General features: G+C 45.5%; 1 protein-coding gene across 1 annotated transcript in view; it reads right to left on the reverse strand.

Moving 5' to 3' along the window:
* CGA (glycoprotein hormones, alpha polypeptide) overlaps positions 1 to 25,316 on the reverse strand; it is a 49,973-nt gene that overhangs the window by 16,132 nt on the left and 8,525 nt on the right. Inside the window, exon 2 of the mRNA XM_086925236.1 lies at positions 13,535 to 13,640. Coding sequence (XP_086781362.1) covers positions 13,535 to 13,634 — 100 coding nt within the window. The 5' untranslated portion in view covers positions 13,635 to 13,640. The remainder of the gene's footprint in view (positions 1 to 13,534; positions 13,641 to 25,316) is intronic.

Raw genomic sequence — 25,316 nt, forward strand, 5'->3', positions numbered from 1 at the left:
GGGAGAACTTTGGAGTAGTGTAGGATCAATCATGCCTAGAGATCATTCTCTGCAAGAGTTTCACTGATTGGGCCACTGTGCTTGAGGTGCTGTGTACCACGTTTTAGGAGGTCTTAAGAACTTTAGTGCCAGAGAACGGGACTACTTTAGGCAGGATGTTTAGAATAACACATTAAAAACATTCACCAACTAAAGAGTTAAAACATATCTCAAGAAATTGTCTAGAAACGGAGTACTCAAACAATGTTGCATTTCAGAAAGGCAACAAACTACAACATAACTTCACATTTTAATGACCCATTACTATATATTATGTTGGCAATAACTGCATACAAGCGAATAAATAAAAGGAACAGGAATTCAAATGATACAATGAAAATTATTACATTTAGGCAGTGGTTTATGGACTAATAAGTACAAATAGGTTTGTTCCTTGTTAAAGAAAACACGTTTTTTGCCAAAATGTAGTATTGCAAAATACTTTCCACTTAAGCTTCTGCACTAAGTAATAGTTCCTGACATTCAATGTTCACGGCAATAGGACTTGTACCAAGGGTCACCTCCTAAATTTACATTGTAAAGCAAATGATGTATATTTTAAACCCATTTCACTTCTGCCAGCTCCACAGCTAGGCAAAACAAATCCTTGAAAAACTAATATTCATTTTGGTTTTAATCTAACACTCCAAAATAGCTAATGTTATTGAAGGTTCACAGGACAGCAACCAGAACAGGGTAACATTGGAGAATTACTTCCTTTGCTACCTGATCCACAGAAAAACAAAGTATCTTTGCATGTAGAGGCATTTGGTCGCCATGGAGTACAGGGGTCCTGGGTAGGGCAGCACTTTGTATGGCACAGATCTGTTGACAGTGTGGTGTGGAAAGTTTTATAGTTAGTACAATCTAAGCGGCTAACTCCAGGTCATACAAACAGTATACCGAGAAACAGGTGAGTCACTTGTACAGCAGCTTGTGCTGCAGAGTTTTGGCCTTTTGGACTCTGATCTATTTCAGAAACACTTTTGTAGTGTAATCCTTAGAGGCAGGTGCTTCTAAAACAATGCCAGTAGGAAATTTGCATTTTTTTAATGCTTTCCACTTTTCTCATTCTTAAATACTGAGAATGTAATGTACTTCTTCAAACTTCAATTAAGAAGCATCCATGTTGCCAAAAACGATTTCCTCTGCCCTTTGTGGCCCTTTAAACCCAACTGGTACCCTCTTATGGGGATAAAAGTCACCTTTCATGTGATGGTTAGGTGCAGAATGGCTGCGTAATTATTGAAAGGAGTCACATTTTCTTCAGGCAATGAAAAACAGAAGAGAGAGCTTCACTGCATCCAGTTCTTGACTGTGAGTTATGGGTGACAAACATCTTAACATTGTCCTCACATTAAAAATAATGTAAAATTTCCTAGGTTAAAGTGTACCCTTCAACTTGTGTCCCACTGCAACATATTAGGTCAGCCTTCAACTCTAACCGTGTTATTACTTTCTAAAGTATAACATTGTATTTATAGTTTTATCAAAGGTTATGTGACAGCATCATTTTTTGTGACACTGTAGAGTCTTGCTAAATGGTGGGCGCATCATGATTTTTGTATTAGCACTCAGTGGTGAGGGCCCGATTGTATGATGGGGTTTGAACTTGTGATGGTGTTTGCATTGGTGTATAGTTGTGGATGTAATTTGATATGGTTGTGTCACCTGAGTAATCCCTTGACTAACTTTGAAATGTAATTTGTGAAGGTTATTTATGTTTGTAAGTGATAATAGGATGTTTAATTCCATTACTAAGGGACTGGATTGACAGTGTATAGTTCAGTTAAATCTTGGTTTAGAGGTTGTATGGCAGCCATTGTGGTGGCTTTAGAAAGTGGATGTTTTGGTGTATTACAGATGCTCTTAGTATATGCTGTGGTGGGTGTTCAGATACATAGGTTTTTTAAATGTAGATTTGCTGGCATAAAATGGTGCCTTGTGGGTGTAGTATGATGGGTGGGTGGGTGTGAATTTAATGGTGGGTCTTTGGCGGCTGTGTGGTAATATACTATAGTGAGTGGAAATCTGTATTATATTTGTTGAGTTGCGATTTTATGATGAGATGTTCTACATATGAATGTGTTTATGTTGATACAATATGTTGTTTTTGTTGATGAATAATGTTAATTGAATATATGCATGTGTTGGTGTGTTGACTGTGTTTTGTTAATTATGTATATATGTATAAAACAAAACACAGTCAACACACCAAAACCACACACACATACACACACACACACACACACATATATATATATATATATATATATATATATATATATATATATATATATATATATATATATATATATATATATATCATGAGTGATTTATTATGTGAGGTCATAAGCAGTGCATTACGGGAGCGGGAGTTATAGTTAACTCAGCTAACTATAACGGCTGAATTTCTCTGGTTTTGTATGATTAAAATCTGACCCTAACTATAACGTTCCTGTAACCTTTGTTATTTTTACTTAATTTCTAAGGTTTTTTTAATTCAATTTGACTTACTATAACGTCCTTGTAAGCTTTGTTCTTTTGGGTGAATTTCTAAGGTTTTTTAAATGCTAATTCCTAACTATAACATCCCTGTAACCGTTGTTTTTTTTTCCTAAGGTTTTTTAACTAGCAGTCACGTTTGTAGAATGGTGGAGAAAGGGAGCTGAGCCTCCAACCAGCTCTCAGGAATTAAGCTGCTTAGGAGTTACAGGAGGTACCAGGAGGTCTTCTTGGTCCCCAAGGTCCCTCTAGAGCCAAGGGGGCTTTATCCACCAACTAGTAGTGCATCAGGATGTGCCTTTGAAGAGTGGTGGAGAAAGGGGGCATGGCCTCTGACAACTTCTTAGCAATCCTGCTGTGTGGGACTTACTGGAGGTAACAGGAGGGGTAGTAAGCCCCCAAGGAAGTCTGTGGTGGTCAACTACCCTCCTTTTACCTCCAGTAAGTCCCATAGAGCAGTATTGCTGAGATCAGAAAGCAGGTCAAGCCCCCTTTCTCCACCACTCTGCAAATGCACCTCCCGACGCACTACTATTTGGGGGATTGAGTCCCCTTGGCTCATGAGGGTCCTTGGGGGCCAACTAACCCTCTTGTTATATTTAGTATGTCCCACACAGCCAGATTGCTGAGAGGTGGTCAGAGGCCACGTTCCCTTTCTCCACCACTCTGCAAACGCACTTCCTGGCACATTGCTGCTTGTGGGATGAAGCCTACTTTAGTCCAGGAGCCTGACTGCAGCGTGAACAAGGGCACTTGTGCTCGAAACGCGTCGCTGAAATGGCTTGTGAAATGCAATAAACAAAATATGCTGCTTGAACTGGTGGTCCGTTTTTCCTTCCTGTGGTTGGCGTGGAGGCTTTGGCCGCATTCGCAGATCTAGAGAGAGGGAAATCTGTGCTCTCATATATATATATATATATATATATGTATATATATATATGTATATGTATATATATATATGTATATGTATATATATATATAAATATATATATATATATATATATATCATGAGTGATTTATTATGTGAGGTCATAAGCAGTGCATTACGGGAGCGGGAGTTATAGTTAACTCAGCTAACTATAACGGCTGAATTTCTCTGGTTTTGTATGATTAAAATCTGACCCTAACTATAACGTTCCTGTAACCTTTGTTATTTTTACTTAATTTCTAAGGTTTTTTTAATTCAATTTGACTTACTATAACGTCCTTGTAAGCTTTGTTCTTTTGGGTGAATTTCTAAGGTTTTTTAAATGCTAATTCCTAACTATAACATCCCTGTAACCGTTGTTTTTTTTTCCTAAGGTTTTTTAACTAGCAGTCACGTTTGTAGAATGGTGGAGAAAGGGAGCTGAGCCTCCAACCAGCTCTCAGGAATTAAGCTGCTTAGGAGTTACAGGAGGTACCAGGAGGTCTTCTTGGTCCCCAAGGTCCCTCTAGAGCCAAGGGGGCTTTATCCACCAACTAGTAGTGCATCAGGATGTGCCTTTGAAGAGTGGTGGAGAAAGGGGGCATGGCCTCTGACAACTTCTTAGCAATCCTGCTGTGTGGGACTTACTGTAGGTAACAGGAGGGGTAGTAAGCCCCCAAGGAAGTCCGTGGTGGTCAACTACCCTCCTTTTACCTCCAGTAAGTCCCATAGAGCAGTATTGCTGAGATCAGAAAGCAGGTCAAGCCCCCTTTCTCCACCACTCTGCAAATGCACCTCCTGACGCACTACTATTTGGGGGATTGAGTCCCCTTGGCTCATGAGGGTCCTTGGGGGCCAACTAACCCTCTTGTTATATTTAGTATGTCCCACACAGCCAGATTGCTGAGAGGTGGTCAGAGGCCACGTTCCCTTTCTCCACCACTCTGCAAACGCACTTCCTGGCACATTGCTGCTTGTGGGATGAAGCCTACTTTAGTCCAGGAGCCTTTAGGGGGCAAGAGGACTTTATCTCCCACCAGCAGTGCACCGAGGGGCGCGTTTGCAGAGTGGTGGAGAAAGGGGCATGGCCTGCAGCCACCTTTGTGCAGTCCCACTGTGTGGTGCTTACTCGAGGTAACAGGTTGGCTAGTTGAGCCCTAAGGACCGTTAGCAGCAAAGGGGACTTCATCCACCAATCAAGAGTGTGCCAGAAGGCGTGTTTGAAGAGTCGTGGAGAAAGGGGACAGGCCTCTGGCGAGTTGCCGGCTTCTGGGTTTTTTTCTATTTGAGGAAGGGGGCTGCGTGGCCCCCCTTTCCTTGACACTGTTGGGCCCTGGGTACCCCATCCCCCGGCTCCTGACCCATTGTTCCATTTTTTTATTATATGAAATGGAGGAGGATGCGAAGTCTCCCTCCCGAGGCCGATTTTGGTCCCCGGGTCTAGGCCTTTGCTTTTATTTTATGTTAAAACGAGAGGGAGGTGATGCGCCCCCCCCCCCTCCCAGGCCGATTTCAGGCCTGGGGCCGTCCATTTATTTTTTTTTAAGAAAAAAAGGGAGGGGCAAGCGGCCCCCTCCCGGCCCCCCTCCCGGTCCATTTTTGTCCCTGGTAACCCCATCCCAGGACATGGCCATCTCCTTGGGACCCGTTGGATTGCTTTTTACCCCCAGGGAGCTGCTGACATGCAACTCCCCGGGTGTAAAATGCAAAGGGCTCCACTTTGAACAAGTGAGAGCAAATTGGGCCTGGCCCACCTCGGGGCCTAAAGTAAAGGAAGATTTTTGACTGGATTCACAGATCCAATGCGAATCCCACCTAATTCCTTTTAAGAAAAATGCTTTTTTGGGCACTGGGGGTCCCTGTGGGAAACCCTGAACAGGCCTAGTGGGTCAGGGGGTTTCCACGCTGCCCCCTTTTTAATTTTGTTATTTCTGTTAACGGTTGAACCGAGTCACAAGATGGCTGCCAACACTTCCTGGTTTGAAGTGTTGGCAGCCAATCAGATCTCAGGCTCGAGATCGGGAGGGTTCGCGGATCCACCGTTGTATATTAGAGAAATCTCTAAATTTCTCAGGAACTACTGAATGGATTTACACCATTTAACAAAAAGAGTGCTACCTTTTTGCCAAGAAAATGTGGAAGGTCCCAAAACACGTTTTTTCCCATGTAATTTCCCATAGGAACTTTAGACATGATTACAACCCAAAACGCTGAATGGAATTACACCAAATGTGGCAGAAAGCTAGATCTTAGTCCAGAAAGAGGGCTTTTTGTAATATGGTGCAAATCTGTTCAGTAGTTTCGGAGTTAATAAAGAAAAAAGATTTATGTATATCTAGATGTGCGGATCAATGGCACCAACAGCAATGCCAAAATTGGCTGGCCGCAACCTAAGGGGAAAGTTGCGGCTGCCATTTTGTGAATCAGGACTCCAGGGGGGGAATAAAATGCAAAAAGGATAGAGGGGGTCAGGATAGAGGTACACATGACTGCATGGGACCTATGGAGGGACTAGTGAAAGACCCCTCATGGACAAGAAATTGACCATCCACCACGGCGCTCTGTGCGGCCCCCTTTGTGAGTCTGCAGTTGATCCAGGACCAAATTTTAAAAAAACACATACACCCACTCACAAACCCACTCACACTTTCTCGAGCACCCACACAACCACTCACACATCTACTCACACATCCATGCACCCACTCACACACCTATATACACAGTCACACACCCTCTAACATACCGATACACTCACTGATACATCTATCAAAGACCCAGAGAACCACTCACACACCCACTGACAGACTCACAGTCACGTGGATGCCCATACAGCCACTTACACACCTACAGAGCCAGCCATTCATGCACTGACAGACTCACAAGAACCACATACATACCCACACAACCAATCACACACCTACTCACACACCCATACAGCCACTCACACATCCAGTCACTGATACATCCACTAAGAAATCAAGAGAACTATTCACACACCCACGCACATGCCCACACAACCATTCACACATCCAAACAGCCACTCACTCACCCACTCAGAAACCCTGAAAACCACTCACAAATCCACTCACATACGGATACAGCCACTCACACATCTAGAGACCCAGAAAACAATAAAAAATCAATTTGCACACTCATACAGCGAAGCACACACACACTTACAGACTCAGAGAACCACTCATCTATCCACTCACAAACCCACAGCGGCACTCACACACCCACATACAGACTTCTACAGCTAGGGACACACCCACTCACAGACACCCACAGCCACTTACACACCCAGGTGCCTGAGGGTTGGGTGCCTTTGGGGGGTTGGCCTAAGGCTGTGTGGCTAACCATCACTATTCACAGTGAGAGGCTGTGCATAGCATGGGATTCGCTGCATTTGGACGGTTTGCCACAAGGCCTGGCTGGAGTTATACTTATCTCAAGTAACTATAACTGGCTGCAGACTCTTCAGACACTCCTGCAGCCCAAACAGCTGAATGGAATAACACCAAATTTGGCGGAGAGCTAGCTTATGGTCCGCAGACTGTGTTTTTTGTTATTTGGTATAAATCCGTTCAATAGTTCTCTATATAATACAGGAAATCCAAATTTGACGATTTGTGGTCGAGAAGCCTTCACATATAATGACAAGCTCATGCAGAGATCTACAGAGATCTGATCAGCTACCAACACTTCGAATAGGAAGAGTTGGTAGCCATCTTAGGACTCAGCTTCAGCTGAGTACCAAGCAAAAAGTAAAAAATGAAAAAAAAAGAGGACAGAGTAGGAATACCCTGTGAGAAGTTGGCCTGGTAGATGATGCTCACTAGTTCTAGTGATCACCTTGTACCATGCCAAGCAACCCTTATGATGATTGGTTGTAAGTCAACCTTATAGACCAGCTATCCTAGAGGTAGCGTGGACAAAGCAGTCTTAGGCTAAACTCTGTAAAGGCATGTGAAGCAAGCTGTTGTTTTACCATATACAATCCCCTTGAATACCAAACGAAAGGACACCACACAGATATATATTGAAAATATATATATATTTATTTACTCCAAGTATCCCCTATACTCTTTATGAGCACAGAAGCAAATGCGTTAAAACAAAACACTGTTTAAATTTACAAAAGTTGCACAATATGGATAGGCCCTGGTGGCCACTCAAACCATATACTAAAATAGTGGTATAAGTATCACTAATCGAAAAGGAAGAAGGCCTAGAGCCTTGGGAATCGCTGGGACTATTCGGGACTAGCAGTGAGGAAGTCGGGAAAGGCCCGCGGGACTCGGGTGCAGCGCTTAAAGCACACGCATGCACCAATTCAAAGTCAATGGTGCGTAAAAGTTACAAAGTTACTGCAAAGAGAACCTTCCGGTTATCCTAGAACCTAGCAACTTGGAACATAGACACTAGAGGTGTATTGCTACACAGGAGCACTGGAGTGCCAGGGTTACCTCACCCACAGGAAGCGGGTGCATATGTCTCAAAGTGTGTCGGGTTTCGTCGCGCTGGTCTATGGAGCCTGTAGATGAAGATGCTGCAGGCGGGTCGTCGAGGAGAGTTCCGGTGGATCCAAGGGTGGATCTGAAGAGGTGAAGACCTGAAAGCAGAGGGGACAATGTTCAAAACCACTAGCCAGTGACTACCATGGAACCAGGAGGGAACCAGGCGATGTCGGGTGCAAACAGGCGAAGAAGTAAAGATTGTCTCTGCAGCCACGTGGACACGAAGAGGTCGAGGACATCCAGGTGTCAGTCACGAGTTGTCTCACAATGGCTCTAGCTGATGGCAGTGTCGGCTTCTTGATTTGAGCCAACAGGCCTTGGCTAATGCAAGCCACGCAGGAAATGATGCAAGCTTCTCACTCGGACCAGCAAGGTCAGAGGGGCTGCTCCTTTTTACAGGAGTGAGGGCCAGTCTGGAGCAACCAGACCAGCAGTGTTGATTTTGGATTTCATCACCAAGATGGCCACTAGCCAACGGGCCAGTAACCGGGATGACACGTCGAGTGGCAAAATGCAAAAGGGCCCCACGCAGATCGTAGAGATGCTGGGGGGCTCCTCTTGGGTGCAGATGCTGCTTGGTAGTGGGGCTTCTCAAACCCCATAGCACAGCATCGAGGATGCCTCGGGTGCTGCGTAGTCAGCTTCTCGTGAATCTTCCAAGATGGCTGGTCCCACGTCCCTCGGTGCCTCCACGGGTCTCTTCTTTTCAGGGACTGTGGATCGGGCTCTGAGATGTCTGGGAATCCAGGTCTTGTTGGGCTCTGGGCTCCGGCTCCAGCAGGAGGCGGCGGCAAAGCAGACATTGAGTTGCTGGATGGTGCCTGTATTCACAGGGTGGTCACTCCTTGGCCAAAAGGGAGATGCTCTTCAGTCTTCTGTGCAGCAGAATGTCCAAGTCCATTTTTCTTCTTAGTTTCAAGTCGAGTTCAGGATGATCTGAAGTCTTGGGACACAGCTCCTACTCTTATTCCAAATCTAGGGGCCAGATCACCTGCTAGGTCCTTCCTCTGGGTGGGACCAGGAAGGGGGGTGGTTACACCCCCTTTCCTTTGTCCAGTTCCACGCCAGGACTGGGGCTGGAAAGCCCCAGCATCGGTTTGGACTGGCTTATGCACAGGGACACCTTGTGTGCCCCAGGCATGTATCATTCTATTCAGCCCTGTCCTACCTAATACACAAAAACCTGTCTGGGGTGGTGCTAGCACCTCCCAAGGCAGGAAACCCTTTGTACAAGCCTCCCTCGCTGGAAGGACTCCCAGCAGCAGGAGGTCAGACTTGTGTCTGTGGTGGCAGCATCCATTTTGTGATGCTGAGGCTCGAGTTAACTTTAGCCGGGGTTCAGGTTATGTACATGTCGTGTCCCTCTAGAAGGGTGGAATGCTACCCCCGTCACCAGAATTGGCGACGGGGTAGTATTCCAATTCGTATGACACCATACTCGACATGTTTTGATAAAGCCAAACCAAAGTTAGCAAGTAACCGCGTGGATTATAATGCACTTAAGAGTATATGGTATGGCAATATCCCGGAACAGCTAAGGGAGTTGTTCCCGACAGCTGCAGACAGGCTCAGCTCGTGCCAGAGCACCATCTCACATGAAACCAAGCACTCTGCCTCCAGGATTGTCGAGGCCTTCCATAGGAGTGGCTTATAGGTTAACATGCATCCAGATATGTTAGATATAGATATACTATATCTAAGTAAGAGGGGATTACACCAACTTACCCCAGCTGATTGATCAGCCAGTTGTGTCAAATATGGAGGCCAGGCCAGGGGTGGCATAATACATGCTGCAGCCCCTGGTAGGCCTTGGTTACACCTATGCCCTGGGTGCCTAGGGTACACTGTTACAGGGGCCTATAAGTTGAACCAGTTCCAATTGTGTATGTACCTAAGGTACATGGAGTCCATTTTAAGGAGAGAGCAATTAGCCTGGGGCCCTGAATAGCAGGATCCCAGGCCAACTAAGTCAAAAACCATCTAAACACCAGGCAAAAAGTTTGAGGGTAACCATAGTCAGATATCCACCTTCCTACATACCCCTACTCTCTAGCTCTGGTGCTAGGGTCCCACAGGGGCCCCACCAGGGCAAAAAAAACTGGCCAGTGACATCATTGATCACATCACTGATGACATATCAAATGACATCACTGATGACATCATCCACAGAAGCACCCTCTCTCACCCCTGTAGAACTTCTCATATACTCACTCATTCATAGACCCACTCACACACCTGCCTACACACTCATACAGCTGCCCCCACAACCACTCACTCACCCATACAGCTAATCATACAACCAGTCATTTATATATACAACCACTCACATCACACAGCCACTCACTCACCCATACAGCTACTCGCACACCCTTATTCACCTATACAGCCCACTAACACACCCACTCACTCACCCATACAAGCACTCACACAAGCAGATCGTAGAGATGCTGGGGGGGCTCATCTTGGGTGCAGATGCTGCTCGGTAGTGGGGCTTCTAAAACCCCATAGCACAGCATCGAGGATGCCTCGGGTGCTGCGTAGTCAGCTTCTCGTGAATCTTCCAAGATGGCTGGTCCCACGTCTCTCTGTGCCTCCACGGGTCTCTTCTTTTCAGGGACTGTGGATCGGGCTCTGAGATGTCTGGGAATCCAGGTCTTGTTGGGCTCTGGGCTCCGGCAGGAGGCGGCGGCAAAGCATACATTGAGTTGCTGGATGGTGCCTGTATTCACAGGGTGGTCACTCCTTGGCCACAAGGGAGATGCTCTTCAGTCTTCTGTGCAGCAGAATGTCGAAGTCCATTTTTCTTCTTAGTTTCAAGTCGAGTTCAGGATGATCTGAAGTTTTGGGACACAGCTCCTACTCTTATTCCAAATCTAGGGGCCCGATCACCTGCTAGGTCCTTCCTCTGGGTGGGACCAGGAAGGGGGGTGGTTACACCCTTTGTCCAGTTCCACGCCAGGACTGGGGCTGGAAAGCCCCAGCATCGGTTTGGACTGGCTTATGCACAGGGACACCTTGTGTGCCCCAGGCATGTATCATTCTATTCAGCCCTGTCCTACCTAATACACAAAAACCTGTCTGGGGTGGTGCTAGCACCTCCCAAGGCAGGAAACCCTTTGTACAAGCCTCCCTCGCTGGAAGGACTCCCTGCAGCAGGAGGTCAGACTTGTGTCTGTGGTGGCAGCATCCATTTTGTGATGCTGAGGCTCGAGTTAACTTTAGCCGGGGTTCAGGTTATGTACATGTCGTGTCCCTCTAGAAGGGTGGAATGCTACCCCCGTCACCAGAATTGGCGACGGGGTAGTATTCCAATTCATATGACACCTTACTCGACATGTTTTGATAAAGCCAAACCAAAGTTAGCAAGTTACCGCGTGGATTATAATGCACTTAAGAGTATATGGTATGGCAATATCCCGGAACAGCTAAGGGAGTTGTTCCCGACAGCTGCAGACAGGCTCAGCTCGTGCCAGAGCACCATCTCACATGAAACCAAGCACTCTGCCTCCAGGATTGTCGAGGCCTTCCATAGGAGTGGCTTATAGGTTAACATGCATCCAGATATGTTAGATATAGATATACTATATCTAAGTAAGAGGTGATTACACCAACTTACCCCAGCTGATTGATCAGCCAGTTGTGTCAAATATGGAGGCCAGGCCAGGGGTGGCATAATACATGCTGCAGCCCCTGGTAGGCCTTGGTTACACCTATGCCCTGGGTACCTAGGGTACACTGTTACAGGGGCCTATAAGGTGAACCAGTTCCAATTGTGTATGTACCTAAAGTACATGGAGTCCATTTTAAGGAGAGAGCAATTAGCCTGGGGCCCTGAATAGCAGGATCCCAGGCCAACTAAGTCAAAAACCAGCTAAACACCAGGCAAAAAGTTTGAGGGTAACCATAGTCAGATATCCACCTTCCTACATACCCCTACTCTCTAGCTCTGGTGCTAGGGTCCCACAGGGGCCCCACCAGGGCAAAAAAACTGGCCAGTGACATCACTGATCACATCACTGATGACATATCAAATGACATCACTGATGACATCATCCACAGAAGCACCCTCTCTCACCCCTGTAGAACTTCTCATATACTCACTCATCCATAGACCCACTCACACACCTGCCTACACACTCATACAGCTGCCCTCACAACCACTCACTCACCCATACAGCTAATCATACAACCAGTCATTTATATATACAACCACTCACATCACACAGCCACTCACTCACCCATACAGCTATTCGCACACCCTTATTCACCTATACAGCCCACTAACACACCCACTCACTCACCCATACAAGCACTCACACACTTGCTCACCCACACAACAACTAACATACCCATTCACACACCCATACAAGCACTCACGCACCTGCTCACTCACTATACATCCATTCACACAGCCACTCGCTCTACAATACAACCACTCACATACCAACTCACTTAACCAAACACCGACTCAAACAGCTATTCAATCACCCATACAGCCACTTTCACAGCCATTCACTCACTCATGCAGTTGTTTAGACATCCACTCACTCACCCATACAGTCACTTACATGCCCACACACCCACTCATACAGCCTTTCCCACAGCCACTCACTCACACATACAGCCACTAGCACACCCTCTCACTCTCCAGTACAGTCACTCACACAGCCACTCACTCACCCACAATGCTACTTACACACCTACCTATACACCCATACAGCCACTCACACACCCATACAGGCACTTACCTGTGGAAGCTCAACTCTTTATAAAATGAGTGCTGTAGGTTTGTGGCAGCCAACGACTGTCTCTCTTCTTGCTGCACAAAAAGAAGAGAGAGAGAGAGACCGCCTCCTTCCAACCCTACGCTGCCTCACATGCAAACACTGCAGGGAGGCACCTAGTAACCACTTCACCTCTAAGCCAAACCAGACACTGTTCCTGCTGTTACAGCAGTGTCAGGATTGGCTTTGGCAGGCAACCTCACAGCACATTACAGGGCCGGAGTGACGGCTTTGAGTCACCCCCGGCTCACCAGTGCCCAGATGGAGAGACTCTGAGAGGCCTCTAGTGCGCATGTCATGCTGGTCGGATAAAAGCAGCCATCCAACCCGACATGAGCATTTGGGGCCAGGTTCAGTGGCAAGTGACGTGATGAATACATACTATGAGTGTCTGTCGATATTGTTTAGCCCCACCCTTCGGGCCCTCACTGGCTTCTCCAGCACCTGCCTCAGGCACTTAATGCATGCTGCAACCGCCCTGCGGATGAAGGACTCTAAAATGTTTAGTAGTTTACTAATACATTTAATTGGGGGTTCAGAGGGCCAAAGTATGAGTGGGGCAATGCCCTGAGGGAGGTATAGCCTCTCCTTAGATTCACACTTTGGAAAATACGGCTTTCTGGAGATGCCCGTGGAGGCAAACAATTCAGAAGAACACTGTCTTCATTTGAAATGGCCCTTTGTAAGCATATGGTTATCACAAGAATATGATGGTGCTCAGCCAAAGTCTATATACATCGATCACAATGTATGTTATGTGATAAACAGGAAAAGAGCCTTACCCTGCATGGCGAACTCACCATCGGGAAAAGAATGTAAAACATGGATGAACACAGACAGCATGGCCAACATGACAGCCAGGTATTTTCCATAGCAATCCATCTTTTTCTGCAAATACAAACAGAGTGTACGTTAAGAACTAGCCACATCATGTATTTACTTTTATGAACTACATACAGAGAAGCTGGGGAGTACATTTCACAAGAATAATAGTTTATAAACACTTTTAGGATGATTCACAATTCACTTAGTTATGCAGAAAGGCACTGTATGGATTTAAATGCACAGTCTAAAGCTTGCTGTTAGTTTACATCCAGAATGTATTCTGGAGGGATTGGTCCGATCACAACTGCAGGGCAAGGGGGGCTTGCTATGTTTTAAGTCAAACTCACAAGTTTGTGGATAGTCATGTAACTCTCGCTAACAGGTTCCCACAAAGAAACAAACACATACAGAGCCACCCTTCAGGTTGAAGCTGAATTTAGACAAGATGGATGTCCTCATCCTTGGCTCCACCCCCTCAGCCTGGGACGACTCCTGGTGGCCAACATCGCTAGGAACAGCCCCAGAACCCACCGACCACACACGCAACCTGGGGGTCAACCTCGACTCCGCCCTCTCCATGACCAAGCAGGTCAACGCCGTCTCCGCTTCCTGTTTCAACACCCTCCGAATGCGCTGCAGGATCTTCAATTGGATCCCCTCCGACACAAGAAAAACCGTCACCCAGGCCATCGTCACCAGCAGACTGGACTACGAGAATGCCCTCTACTCAGGAACAACAACCAAGCTCCTGAGACGGCTGCAATGCATCCTGAACGCCTCGGCACGACTGTTCCTCGACATCCCCCGACGCAGCCACATCACACCCAACCTGAAAGACCTGCATTGGCTCCCCGTAGACAAGAGGATCACCTTCAAGCTCCTCATCCACGCACACAAAGCCCTACACAACGCCAGACCAGCATACCTCAACGGTCGACTCAGCTTTACACCCCCACCTGCAGCCTCCGCTCAGCCAACCTTGCCCTTGCCACAGTTCCACGCATCAGGAAAACCACTCCCGGCGGCAGATCCTTCTCCTACCTCGCCGCCAAGACCTGGAACACTCTCCCTACCGGCCTACGACAGACCCGGGACCTGCTGGCCTTCAGAGAACTTCTCAAGACCTGGCTTTTTGATCAGTAGCAGCCCCCCTTCCCCCTTCCTCCGCCCCCCCCCTCCAGTGCCTTGAGACCCTCACAGGTATGTAGTGCGCTCTACAAATGATTGATTGATTGATTGATTGATTGATTGATTGATTGATTGATTGATTGATTGATTGATTGATTGACCCTGAGCAGGGTTGCTGGGTGGGAGGTTCTCCAATGTGAAAAATTATTTTACCTGGGAAGATAAAGCAGCTCTATGTGCAAAAGCACATTTGTGTCACGTTTCTACATGCAGAACTGGCTTCCATGAGTGTTATGCAGTGTATCGTCCAGGGAAGCAATGGCTGTTTCCAGGTCTGCATTGTGCGATTAAATGCGAGGAAGCCCAGCTGGGATATGTACGTACTGCCCCTTTAAATGTATGTAAGTCCTGCTGAGAAGTACTGGTATTGTCCAGAAAGAGCATAGCGTTCCTGTAAAGGACAGTACTGTCTTTTTTTTGCTTTGAATGTTTACTGTTAATAGAAGATTTGAAGTAACCCCGTTCATCAATTTTTGCCATAGTATGGTTATGACCAAACATGAAAAGAAAAAATAATTGTTGCCTCTGTGCCATTTAAAGTATTTCAACTAGGCTGAGATACTGTCCACAAGAAGTACAGAGGCAATGCTCGGAACTGATGGTGCTAAAGAAGTGTTGACATGGTCCTATAAGATGCTTAGAAAAACTTGCTCCCTCTCCACAGCATGACTGTTTCTATTCCCAGCACTAGTTGCAGGTACCCACACTTGGCAACGTCATAGTGTAGATGCATTAGTCGCAAAGGAGGCCCAGCAAGTTTGTGTATACCTGTTCAAAGCAAAAGAGGCAGCAGCATAGGGGAAGCATGCCCAGGGTCTGCTGCTATTGAAGGAGTGGAGGCGTTCTCTTTTTAAAAAAATGGTACTTGAGCACAATTTCCTATTTAAATTACACATGATTATGCTCCAAGGTAAGCATAGTACGCCTGTCAAGGGATAGGCTCGATCTCAGACCACACGTTTGCACGCAACCTGTGTCACCACCGCTCATTACACTAGCCTGTGAGACAGTAATGCTGGCTCAGCTCGTAGAGCAAGATGTACAACGCATTTAACTGGGCCATTTGCGACCAGTAAAATGCATTTTCCTAAGTACCAATCCTATTTCCCGAGTTGGTAACCTATTACCAACTTGCAAAATTGGGTTCGCAAGTCGCTATTAGGAAGGGGCGTGTAAAGGGTATCCCTTCCTAATAGCGAGTCGAACTGGTATGTATGAATGCTTTGCGACTGGGACTGCTGTCATAAAACATTCGCAGATTAGCACTAATCTCAAATTGCTGGTAAACCATTCGCAAATGGGAAGGGGTCCCCAAGGGACTCCTTCCCTTTTGTGAATGGGGCGCCAACATTTTTTCAAAGCAGGTAGTGGTCTCACGAACCACTGCCCTATGTAACAAAAATTTTAAGAAAACTTTTCATTTTTATTTTTTAAATGCATCCCGTTTTCTTTTAAGGAAAATACCCAAAACTTTTCATTTTTATTTTTTAAATGCATCCCGTTTTCTTTTAAGGAAAATACCCTGCATTTAAGTTTTAAAAAACTGCTTAATTTAAAAAGTAGTCACAGATATGGTGGTCTGCTGACCCCAGCAGGCCACCATCGCTATCAGTGTTGTCATTCCAAATGGAAAAAGAACAATTGATGGACAGAATGTTGAACAATGTCAAACATATAGAGATATTGGCCTAAATCCATTGTTTTTTGGCTCCCCATTCCAGTTTAGACCCAGCCATGTGCAAATCAGTCTTGACCCTGCTTCTGATGGGAACAGTCCAGCCGAAACTGCCAGGCCAGGTCCTCCCGGACTAGAAACAAGCATCCTGGGACTGGTTTTGAGGTTTCACTCCTCATCAGCCAGGCTAGCTTGATTCCAGTGGCATGGACACAGGACCCATGTCTGGGTGTACCAAATGGGACACAAATTGTGACCTGCCTCATGAATATTAATGAGGCAGGTAACTTAAGACCAGCACCAGACTGGCCTTACCGGACATCGGGCATTTCCCCGGGAGGGTGGGGGCCTGTTCTGCATTGGTGGGGGCCGAAATTGTTACTGGGGGGCGGTTTAACAGCAGTGCTGCAATATTGGCCCCTGGTAATAAAAGCAGCAATCAAGACTTTCCAGCCTCCCGGGGCTACGCAGTGCTTGCCATGGGGCTGGTCTGAGAAAAATGCCAGGGCTGCTTTGGGTTCCCAGTCTGGCCCTGCTTGCGACCCATTTGGTAATAGCAAACAGTGTCTGAAACACTGTTGTACATCAAGTTTTGTGAGTCGCTAAAAATCACAATTTGCGAGTCGCAAAACCTGATGGTTGTACATGTGGCCTGTAATCCTTTAACTGAAGCTGAATATTGGAACATGGGTTGCAGTCCTGCCAAAGGCCCTCATGCCCCCACCCTCAAATGCAGTGAGAAGTCCCTATCCCCTCCCCTGACTCCCACCCACAAACCCTGTGTTATGTTGGTGTGGGAGGTCATGCCCTCAAAGTCTATACACATGACTGCATGCCCACGCTCACGTATGAGTTTGAGATCAACGTTCCCCAGTGACTTTTGAGGCACTGGGAAACACAATGGAGCACAACAACCAAGTTATATTAAGATGAGGAATAATGTGTGTGTATTTTGAGTGAGGTGTGTGATGGAGCACACTATGTATTTATTTTGTTGCAGACCAAATGCCCTGTCACATACCCAGGGCATCAACTGATTACATTCTTCTGATTGTACTACTGATTATCGCCACCAACAATATCGTGTCAATCTAATATCGAGGACAGAATATGGAAGGACAAAATATCGAAAAGTAAGTGCACATAAGGTAGTACAGATTTACTATTCCTAGCTCCACATCTACATAGCTTGAAGATATATGTACAGCTCAGGTACATATATATGGAGTTAGGTTAGAACTCTAGACTTATTGTCAATATTTTATTGTTAATAATCTGTCCCACCAATATGGTTGATTTGATATTGTAGGGGCACACCCAATGGACTTGTTAATGTCACATGGAAGGAGATGAATCCCAAGAGGTTGTACCAGTACTGTATTTTGCTGTGTGCCCTGTAGTGTCTTGTGAGAATAGATGGCTGCTTGTAAGTTGTCTTTTTAAGCTTTTGTTGGTAATGCTTTATTGTTCAGATGCACATCACTATTTCAGAATGCTGATAGTGAAAAGAAAGAAATGTATGGTTGAGGGAATTGCAGTGGTGGCCCGCACAGGTAGACACCGTGGGGTGGGGCAGGGCTCGGTAGGTAGTGAGCCGACAGATGACGGAATAGGTGTTATTTATTTATTTAATTATACCTAGTCTTCATGGTGCAGGGTGTTCATTTTGAGGCTCCACGCAGTGATGCAAACTCGCACCCCTGCTCTTTAACTAGGGCTGCGAAGCTCACTCACTGACAGCAAGGAATGAATGATCGCTCTCGCCAGTATCTGGTACCCGGCTCTCCTGCCGATCTTGCAGAGTTAATAGTGCTGATTCGTTGGTTTATTCTGCTGTTAGCAAGTTGAAGAACAGTTTAGGTTATCAGGTCAAATGATTTAGCAGCATTGACAATGAAAGGCAGTCATTGGGTGATTTTAAAATAAAATGTGATTCAAGATTATCAGTTTTTTTGCTGATGTATTTTGTCAAGGAGTGGCTGGGTTATTGGGCTGGAATTGAAGCCATTTGGGGTGCAAAGTAGGTTATGGAGTTCAGAGACTATTCTTAAGAACATTTTTGGTGGGCATGTGACATCTGGAATGTGACTTCTCTTGGTAACCTCGATGGAAGCTTCGAGATTTTGCAATGTCAATGGAGCCAATTGTTATCAATGAGAGTGCATGCATTTCTCTATTGACTCTCAAACCTTCTGGTTTCAGTTTTAGTAGTTTTACCTCTGTGTTGACAAATTCAGCCTTACAGCAATAAGGTTAACCATATGTTGCTCTGAAGGGAACAACTATGGTAAAACAATTGCTGGAATTGCTTTGAGGACTTTGTTGGATTCAGGGGCAGTGGAGCAGTGGATTTTCCTAAAGAACCTAAAAGTTGAAATGAAAAAATAATGAAAGTGGGTAAAAAGCAATGTATGACAATGTTTTCATCTGTATTTTTTTACTGCAATGGCGCCACTTTACCAAAGCCTTGACACCAATGAGAGGGGCTCTTTAGAGTTCAAATAGGGACAGAGCACCAGTAACAGTTTAGTTAAAATAAGTTTCCCTATGGACTAGATCACTAAAGTTACACCTCATACACACCACTCATTTGTGGATTTGGAACAGATCAAAAGCAAATAAAGTATGTATCTACTCAAATGTATTCAACTTAAAATAGTTAAAAACATTTCTTCTATGTCTTGTCACTCTGTAAAATAGTGCATTTCGAAATACATAACAAATTCATACATGTACAAATATATAAAATATTTTTAAAAAACACAGTGTATCAACAATGAAAGGTTAAAAAAGCAATATATGAAAGGAAACCGAAAACCGGGGCCCTGTGTATCAGCCCTCAAAGTTGTTAATCTGTTTCATGCTACAAACACGGCTCAAATCGGCTATACGATGATAAGGCTCTGTGTCCTGCTTCAGATTTAACATAGACCAAAGCGTTGACGCGTTTCAGTGGGGTAAGATTTTTTCTTCCACCTTTATCAGGACAAAGTATCATAAATTTCCTTCCTTATACAGTTCTTCTATCCTAATTTTAGGAGATCGTCTCTTATTTCAGCTTTATGATTTCTAATCGAGATTCAGTTGGAATACACTTTCTGTTCCGTATTACATAGTGGCATTCATATTTCATTGCTCAAATTAGTCGGTCAGCTTTCTATATCTTGTTAGCAGCGTGTAAAACTTCTACCAGACCCTTGATATGGTTCTATGCTCCACTTTCTATTTATCTCATTTATCTTTTATTTGTGTGGAGACATGTTCTGGCTGGAGATGTTTTTATGGTCGCCTATCACTTGTGTGGCGTCTCTCTTTTCTGGCACCGTGCGAGAAAAGAAAGACGATCGCGGTAGCTGCCGGGTGTAACAGGAGCCATATAGCCCTGAAAATCCTATTACAAAGAAAACAACCACAATGAAAACGCCACACAAGTTGATAGGCGGCCATAAAAACCGGGGTAGCTACAGTTTTTAGGCCTGTGCTCAGCTACCACCCATGGAAATCTAATTGTAATTGTAATTGTAGCATTTCTAAATCGAGCTAAACCCGCCGGCATCAAAGCGCTAAAACAAAGGAAACTGTGCGAGACGTGAGGACCCAAAGCAAAGAAAACCTCAGCTGTCTAATTACTTTGACGAAGTACTAGTTAGCAAATAACCATGTTTTCACCTGCTTTTGAAAAATCAGGTACGAGTTTAAGCTCCTGATGTGTTCCGGGAGGGACTTAAACAGCCTGTCGACTGCCAATGTAAGTACACACTCCCCCACCTGCCTTTCCAACCGACCCAAAAATATTTTGACAACTAGGCACCCAGAGGAGTTCAGGGTAATGTGCCTTGCATAGATCCCACACATAGTACCCTACACACCACAAACCCTGCCCTGCCCTGCACACCACAAACCTTGCCTATAATCACACATGTTCCTCACATTTCTGTGATGGAAACCTGAGGAATCAGCAGGAATCCACAGAATTGCTACCACCCAGTGTTCACACCCTTTTCCAAACTCTATTACATTTGTGTGACCCAACCTAACACCCACAACACAAAGTGTATACATCAACATTTCCCAAGTGGGGTATTCTTTTTATGGGGAGTACTGGATGGTAGGAACTGTGTGGATCCACACAGATTCTGAAAGTTTCCCTTATAGAAATGGAAGGAAAAAGTGTGATTTTTAGGCATAGTTTGAGGTCTGTTGGACATTCTGGATGAAATATTTTTAGTGGGATCCACGCATGTCACACCACCCTGAACTACCCTGGGTGTCTAGTTTTCAGAAACATTTGGGTTTAGTAAGTTTCCCTGGGTGGCGACACCAATTAATGCAGTCATTTAGCATGGAAAGAAAGAGGGAAATTCCACCCCCAAAAATGTGAATTTCTTCTCGCCATGGGGATGCAAATGCTGTGTGCCCCAGTTGTACAGTAAGACCTTTGAGGGATTAAGGATGGAGAATAATCTCATCTGCAGGGAGGCCCACCAACACGCCTTTTTTCTTTTCTCAAAAACAAAAAATATATCCCTGAGTTCTAGTGGGCTTTTGGCCTCACCGAAGACAGAATTGTTTTCAGCCTCCAATCTGCCCTGGGGAAAGTCAGAAAGAGTGTTGGGACTGTTCTGGGGGGAGCATTGCCAGATACTTGGAAACCCCCCACATCTTTTATTTTGGCCATTTTTTCCATGGCACCTAGTTGGTGTTTTGCCCACCACAGGGGGTAGACTGGGGGTAAACTCCTGCAATCTCCCCCTGGAGAGGATGAAAGACTGTTGTGCCAGTTCTTGGGTGGGGGCACAGCACAATTACTGGGTGGGCTACTACCGCCCCCACTTTTTTTATAACTTTCTTCCCCTGGTGTCTAGTGCGCTTTCTATCACCTGGGGGAGGGGGTTAACACTTCCTTTCTGGCCCAAAGATATTAGAAAGGCTGATGTTTCTGTAGTGGATTGAGGCACAGGCCCATGCCCATGAGGGCCACTACCCCTCAAACACTAATTGAAAACATTCATGAGTTGTATAGTGGGCATGAAGGTTGGACATAAACACCTTCTATCTGCCCCGAGAGGGGCAAAAAGACTGTTGTGCCCCAAGTTGGGGGACGAGCAGGGTGATGCTTGGAGTCCTTCCCCCATAACAGTAAATAAAAACATTCACTGGTGGTCGTGTCGCCTTTCTGCTGCCTGAGTTTGAATGAGTATCAGCACCCCATACATGTCTTCAAGATGGAAATAGAAAAACCTTGTGCCTGGGATGAATAGGGGAGCACAGGTCTGTGGCCAGGTGGGAAGCTCTCTCCCAGAACAGTCTATAAAACATTCCCTGGTGTGGTGTTCTAGTGGACTTTCTGTTCCTCCAGTGGCAGATTGAGGGTGTAAACAGCCCATACCTAGCTACAGACAGGTAGACAGACTGCTGTGCCCATGGGTGAAGCGACACAGACCCATACCCAGGTAGCACTCTTGCCCAAAACAGTAAACTGAACATTTCTCTGGTGCCTGATGGGCTTTCTGAACCTCTGCGGGAAGATTGGGGCTAAACAACACCTATCCCCATCCCAGGGGAGCCAGAAATACTGTTGTGCACTGGGGAGGTGGGATGCAAAGGACACAGTTCACTGGACAATTCCCTGGTACCTAGTGGGCTTTCCACCGTAGGTGGGGCAAATTGGGGTACCACCTATCTGCTGCCTCGGGTGCAGAAAGACTGCTGTGCTCAGGGAACATGAGAGCATACTCCCATGGCCAAGGTGGCAACTCCCCCCAAAACAGTAGACTGACAATTCTTTCATGCCCACTTCAGGTGAGCAGAAAGACTGAATTGTCAGGGATGAGAGGGAACACAGGCCCATGCCCACAGGGGCTGCTCTCCCTCAAGAAAATATTCCTGCTGTTTAGTAAAATTGATCCCTGCTTGGGGATTACCTTCTCTGTGTGTTCCTTAAGCAGGGATCCAGTATGGTGAGTGAGTGCTGGGCACATTGTTCTCTTTCCAATGCTGCCTCAGTCATGTTGATTGGTGTTTGGAGGGCAGAGTTATGCCCCCCGGCACTGATCAAATGTGAAGTCGGACGCGCCTTTAGCGCAATCTGCTTTCACGTTAGTTTTGTTGTGACATTAGCGCTCTATGTTTGTGCAGCTCGTCACAGCAAAACAAAACAAATTTACACTTGGAATGCCACAACAACTCTTCCCTTGCATAACAACTTTGATTTCAGAAAAGAAAATGTTTCTTGTGTTTTCATCAGAAACATTTTCTTTTCCAGTACAGTGAATGACCCGTTGACATCCACCGTACGATGACAGTAGTGGGGTAGACATTAAAGCGTCATCCACCGCACTAAAGTGGTTAATGGTGGAGCTTGATGAATTGTTCTGCATGCCATCACTCATTGCTATTATCCCTTGCAGCCCTGCCAATGGCCGTATCAACACAACTACTACTCATCACACTCCTAAAAGTGTGACAATTCAAATAATTCCAAGCCACACAAATCAATTAGAATGGTGTGGGAAACAAGTATTATCAGTTTTTAATGTGCATTGATTTGTTAAACACTGTTATTGTGCTCATCTCTAAATTAGGCAGACAGCGCCAGCATGTGGTGGACTGCCATTAATGTCGGTGTTGAGAATTAAGTGCTGGTGCCGAACACTGTAAACCACTCCCTCAAATTAAGCACTGCCATCACTAGTCCTCCATGGCTCTTCTTATCCTTGTTTTTGTTTTTCTAAATCTGGTCACCCTGCAAGGTGCCCATTGTCAGTTAGTGCAGTTTTAATTTCTTTATTTTGTATTTCGTGATTTGCATTCTAAAGGTTCGAGATTTCTTTTTGTTAAATGGTTTTTCAGTTGCGTTGTACACTTTCAATGGGAGACTTGACATCAGTGTTTCTTTTCTTTGACTTTTTTACCTCCTTTCTACCTTTTCTGACACTTTCCTTATAGCATTAGTAGTTCCCTATCCTTTTCAGTTATTCTTGGTTAATATGACATTTTTGACAATTTATCACATTGGTAGTTAGTAAGGTGACCAACTGGCATGCGTGTAAATTCAAGATGGTGAGTGTAAAATTTCAGTACAAATTGTCCAAATTCAGGACAAAGCTTCGGGACAAAATGTAAGTTTTACAGACCCATAAGAGGAGGTTGCACAATAGTATATAAGTAAGCCCATCCATATCCAAACATATTAAACCATTTGCAAACCTATCCATCATGTATCCTTCCATCCATCAATTCACTCATCCATCCCTCCATCCACCCTTGCACTCTTCTATCCATCCACCCTTTCCATCTGAACACTCATCCATCCACTCTTCTACCCATCCATCCATTCACTCATCCATCCAGCCATTTACCCTTTCACCCATCCAGCCATCCTTTCACTTACTCATCCATCCACCCAGTCACTCATCCTTCCACCCATTCATCCCACCAGTCATCAATTCTCCCTTTTGCTGTCCATCGACCCTTTCACTTAACCTCCCTTCCATCCTCCCACCCATCCATCTACTCATCCACTCATGAATCTATCCATTGACCCTATCACTCATCTATCCTTTCTCTCGTCCATCCACCCTTTTACTCCATCACTCATCTATCCATCTTTTTGTCCATCTTCCTTCCCTTTCACTCACTCATCCATCCTTACATCCACCCTTTCCATCATCCATCTATCCATTCACCATTTCACTTATCAATTCATCAATCCATCATTTCACTCATCCATCCACCCATTCACTCGCCCATCATCCACCCTTTCACTCATCCATTCACCCTTTCACTCATCCATCCACCCTTTTACCCATCCATCTACCCATCCACCCATACATCCATCTATTTACCGTTTCTCTCATCCATACTTCCTCTTGTTCAATCACCCATCCATCCTCTCTCAGTATTCATCCATTCAACCTTCCATTCATCCATTCACCCATTCACTAACCCATCCACCCATCCCTTCAATTACTCACTCGCCCACCTTTTCATAATAATTATGAGCTGAGACTTTGTCTGCAGAGTTGCAGACAGAAGAGGCCCATCAAGTACTTCTAACTTGCTGTAGTTCCTAAAGCAAGAGATTGGGTGGGGGTGGGGGTCACTATGCCCCTGCACATAGGCAATCTGAAAAAGTGGAAGTCATGAGTCATGCATGATGCACAGTGCCAGGCCATGAGATGACTGTGACATGGTGTTGTTTCCAGGGCTTTAAGTGGGATAATAAAACTGAGGGGGTCTCTCCAAAGAGGGTGTTTGATGTAATAAAGGGCCTGGGTTAAAACATCTAAGCTAAAAATCTGTGCTTAGTATAGTGTACCGCCCTGGTATTTTGCCTCTTCTGTCATTGTACCAAATATATAACACAACAAGTAACGTTACACCTGCAAGAAGCCAGAACTATTGGCTTTGTCAATGGTTGTTAGTTGCACAATATAAAAAAGCAGAAACCATGGCTTCGTTGAATAGAATATTGAAAATGCATCAGTTTTAAAATGATGAGACTGTGGAAGAACTCCAGCCCCTTCTTTTTACCTTCTATTCTTGAGCTGGATTCTCACGTAGCAGCATTGACGTTTTTGCACATTTCTTCCTTCTGGCAGAATGCCCTGCCCTAGACGGAGGCTGAGGGAGGCCTTCACATGCTTTAACAGCCCAGATTGCCCATTGTCATTCTGTATGTAGCAATCATCAGCCGCATACAGAATGACAAAGGGCGGGGTGGGGCTGCTCTTGTTCTCCGAGGAGGAGTGCGAGGCCACCCAATCAGGGAGTTGAGGCTCCATGCAGGGTTACAGTGCCCATCCCCAATGCCCAAAATTACGGACAAAAAGCATCCATAAAAGGGATCCTCACGGACAACGGACGTGAGGTCC

The sequence above is a fragment of the Lissotriton vulgaris genome, chromosome 6, assembly GCF_964263255.1.
Source record: "Lissotriton vulgaris chromosome 6, aLisVul1.2, whole genome shotgun sequence".
In the NCBI taxonomy this organism is placed as follows: domain Eukaryota; kingdom Metazoa; phylum Chordata; class Amphibia; order Caudata; family Salamandridae; genus Lissotriton; species Lissotriton vulgaris.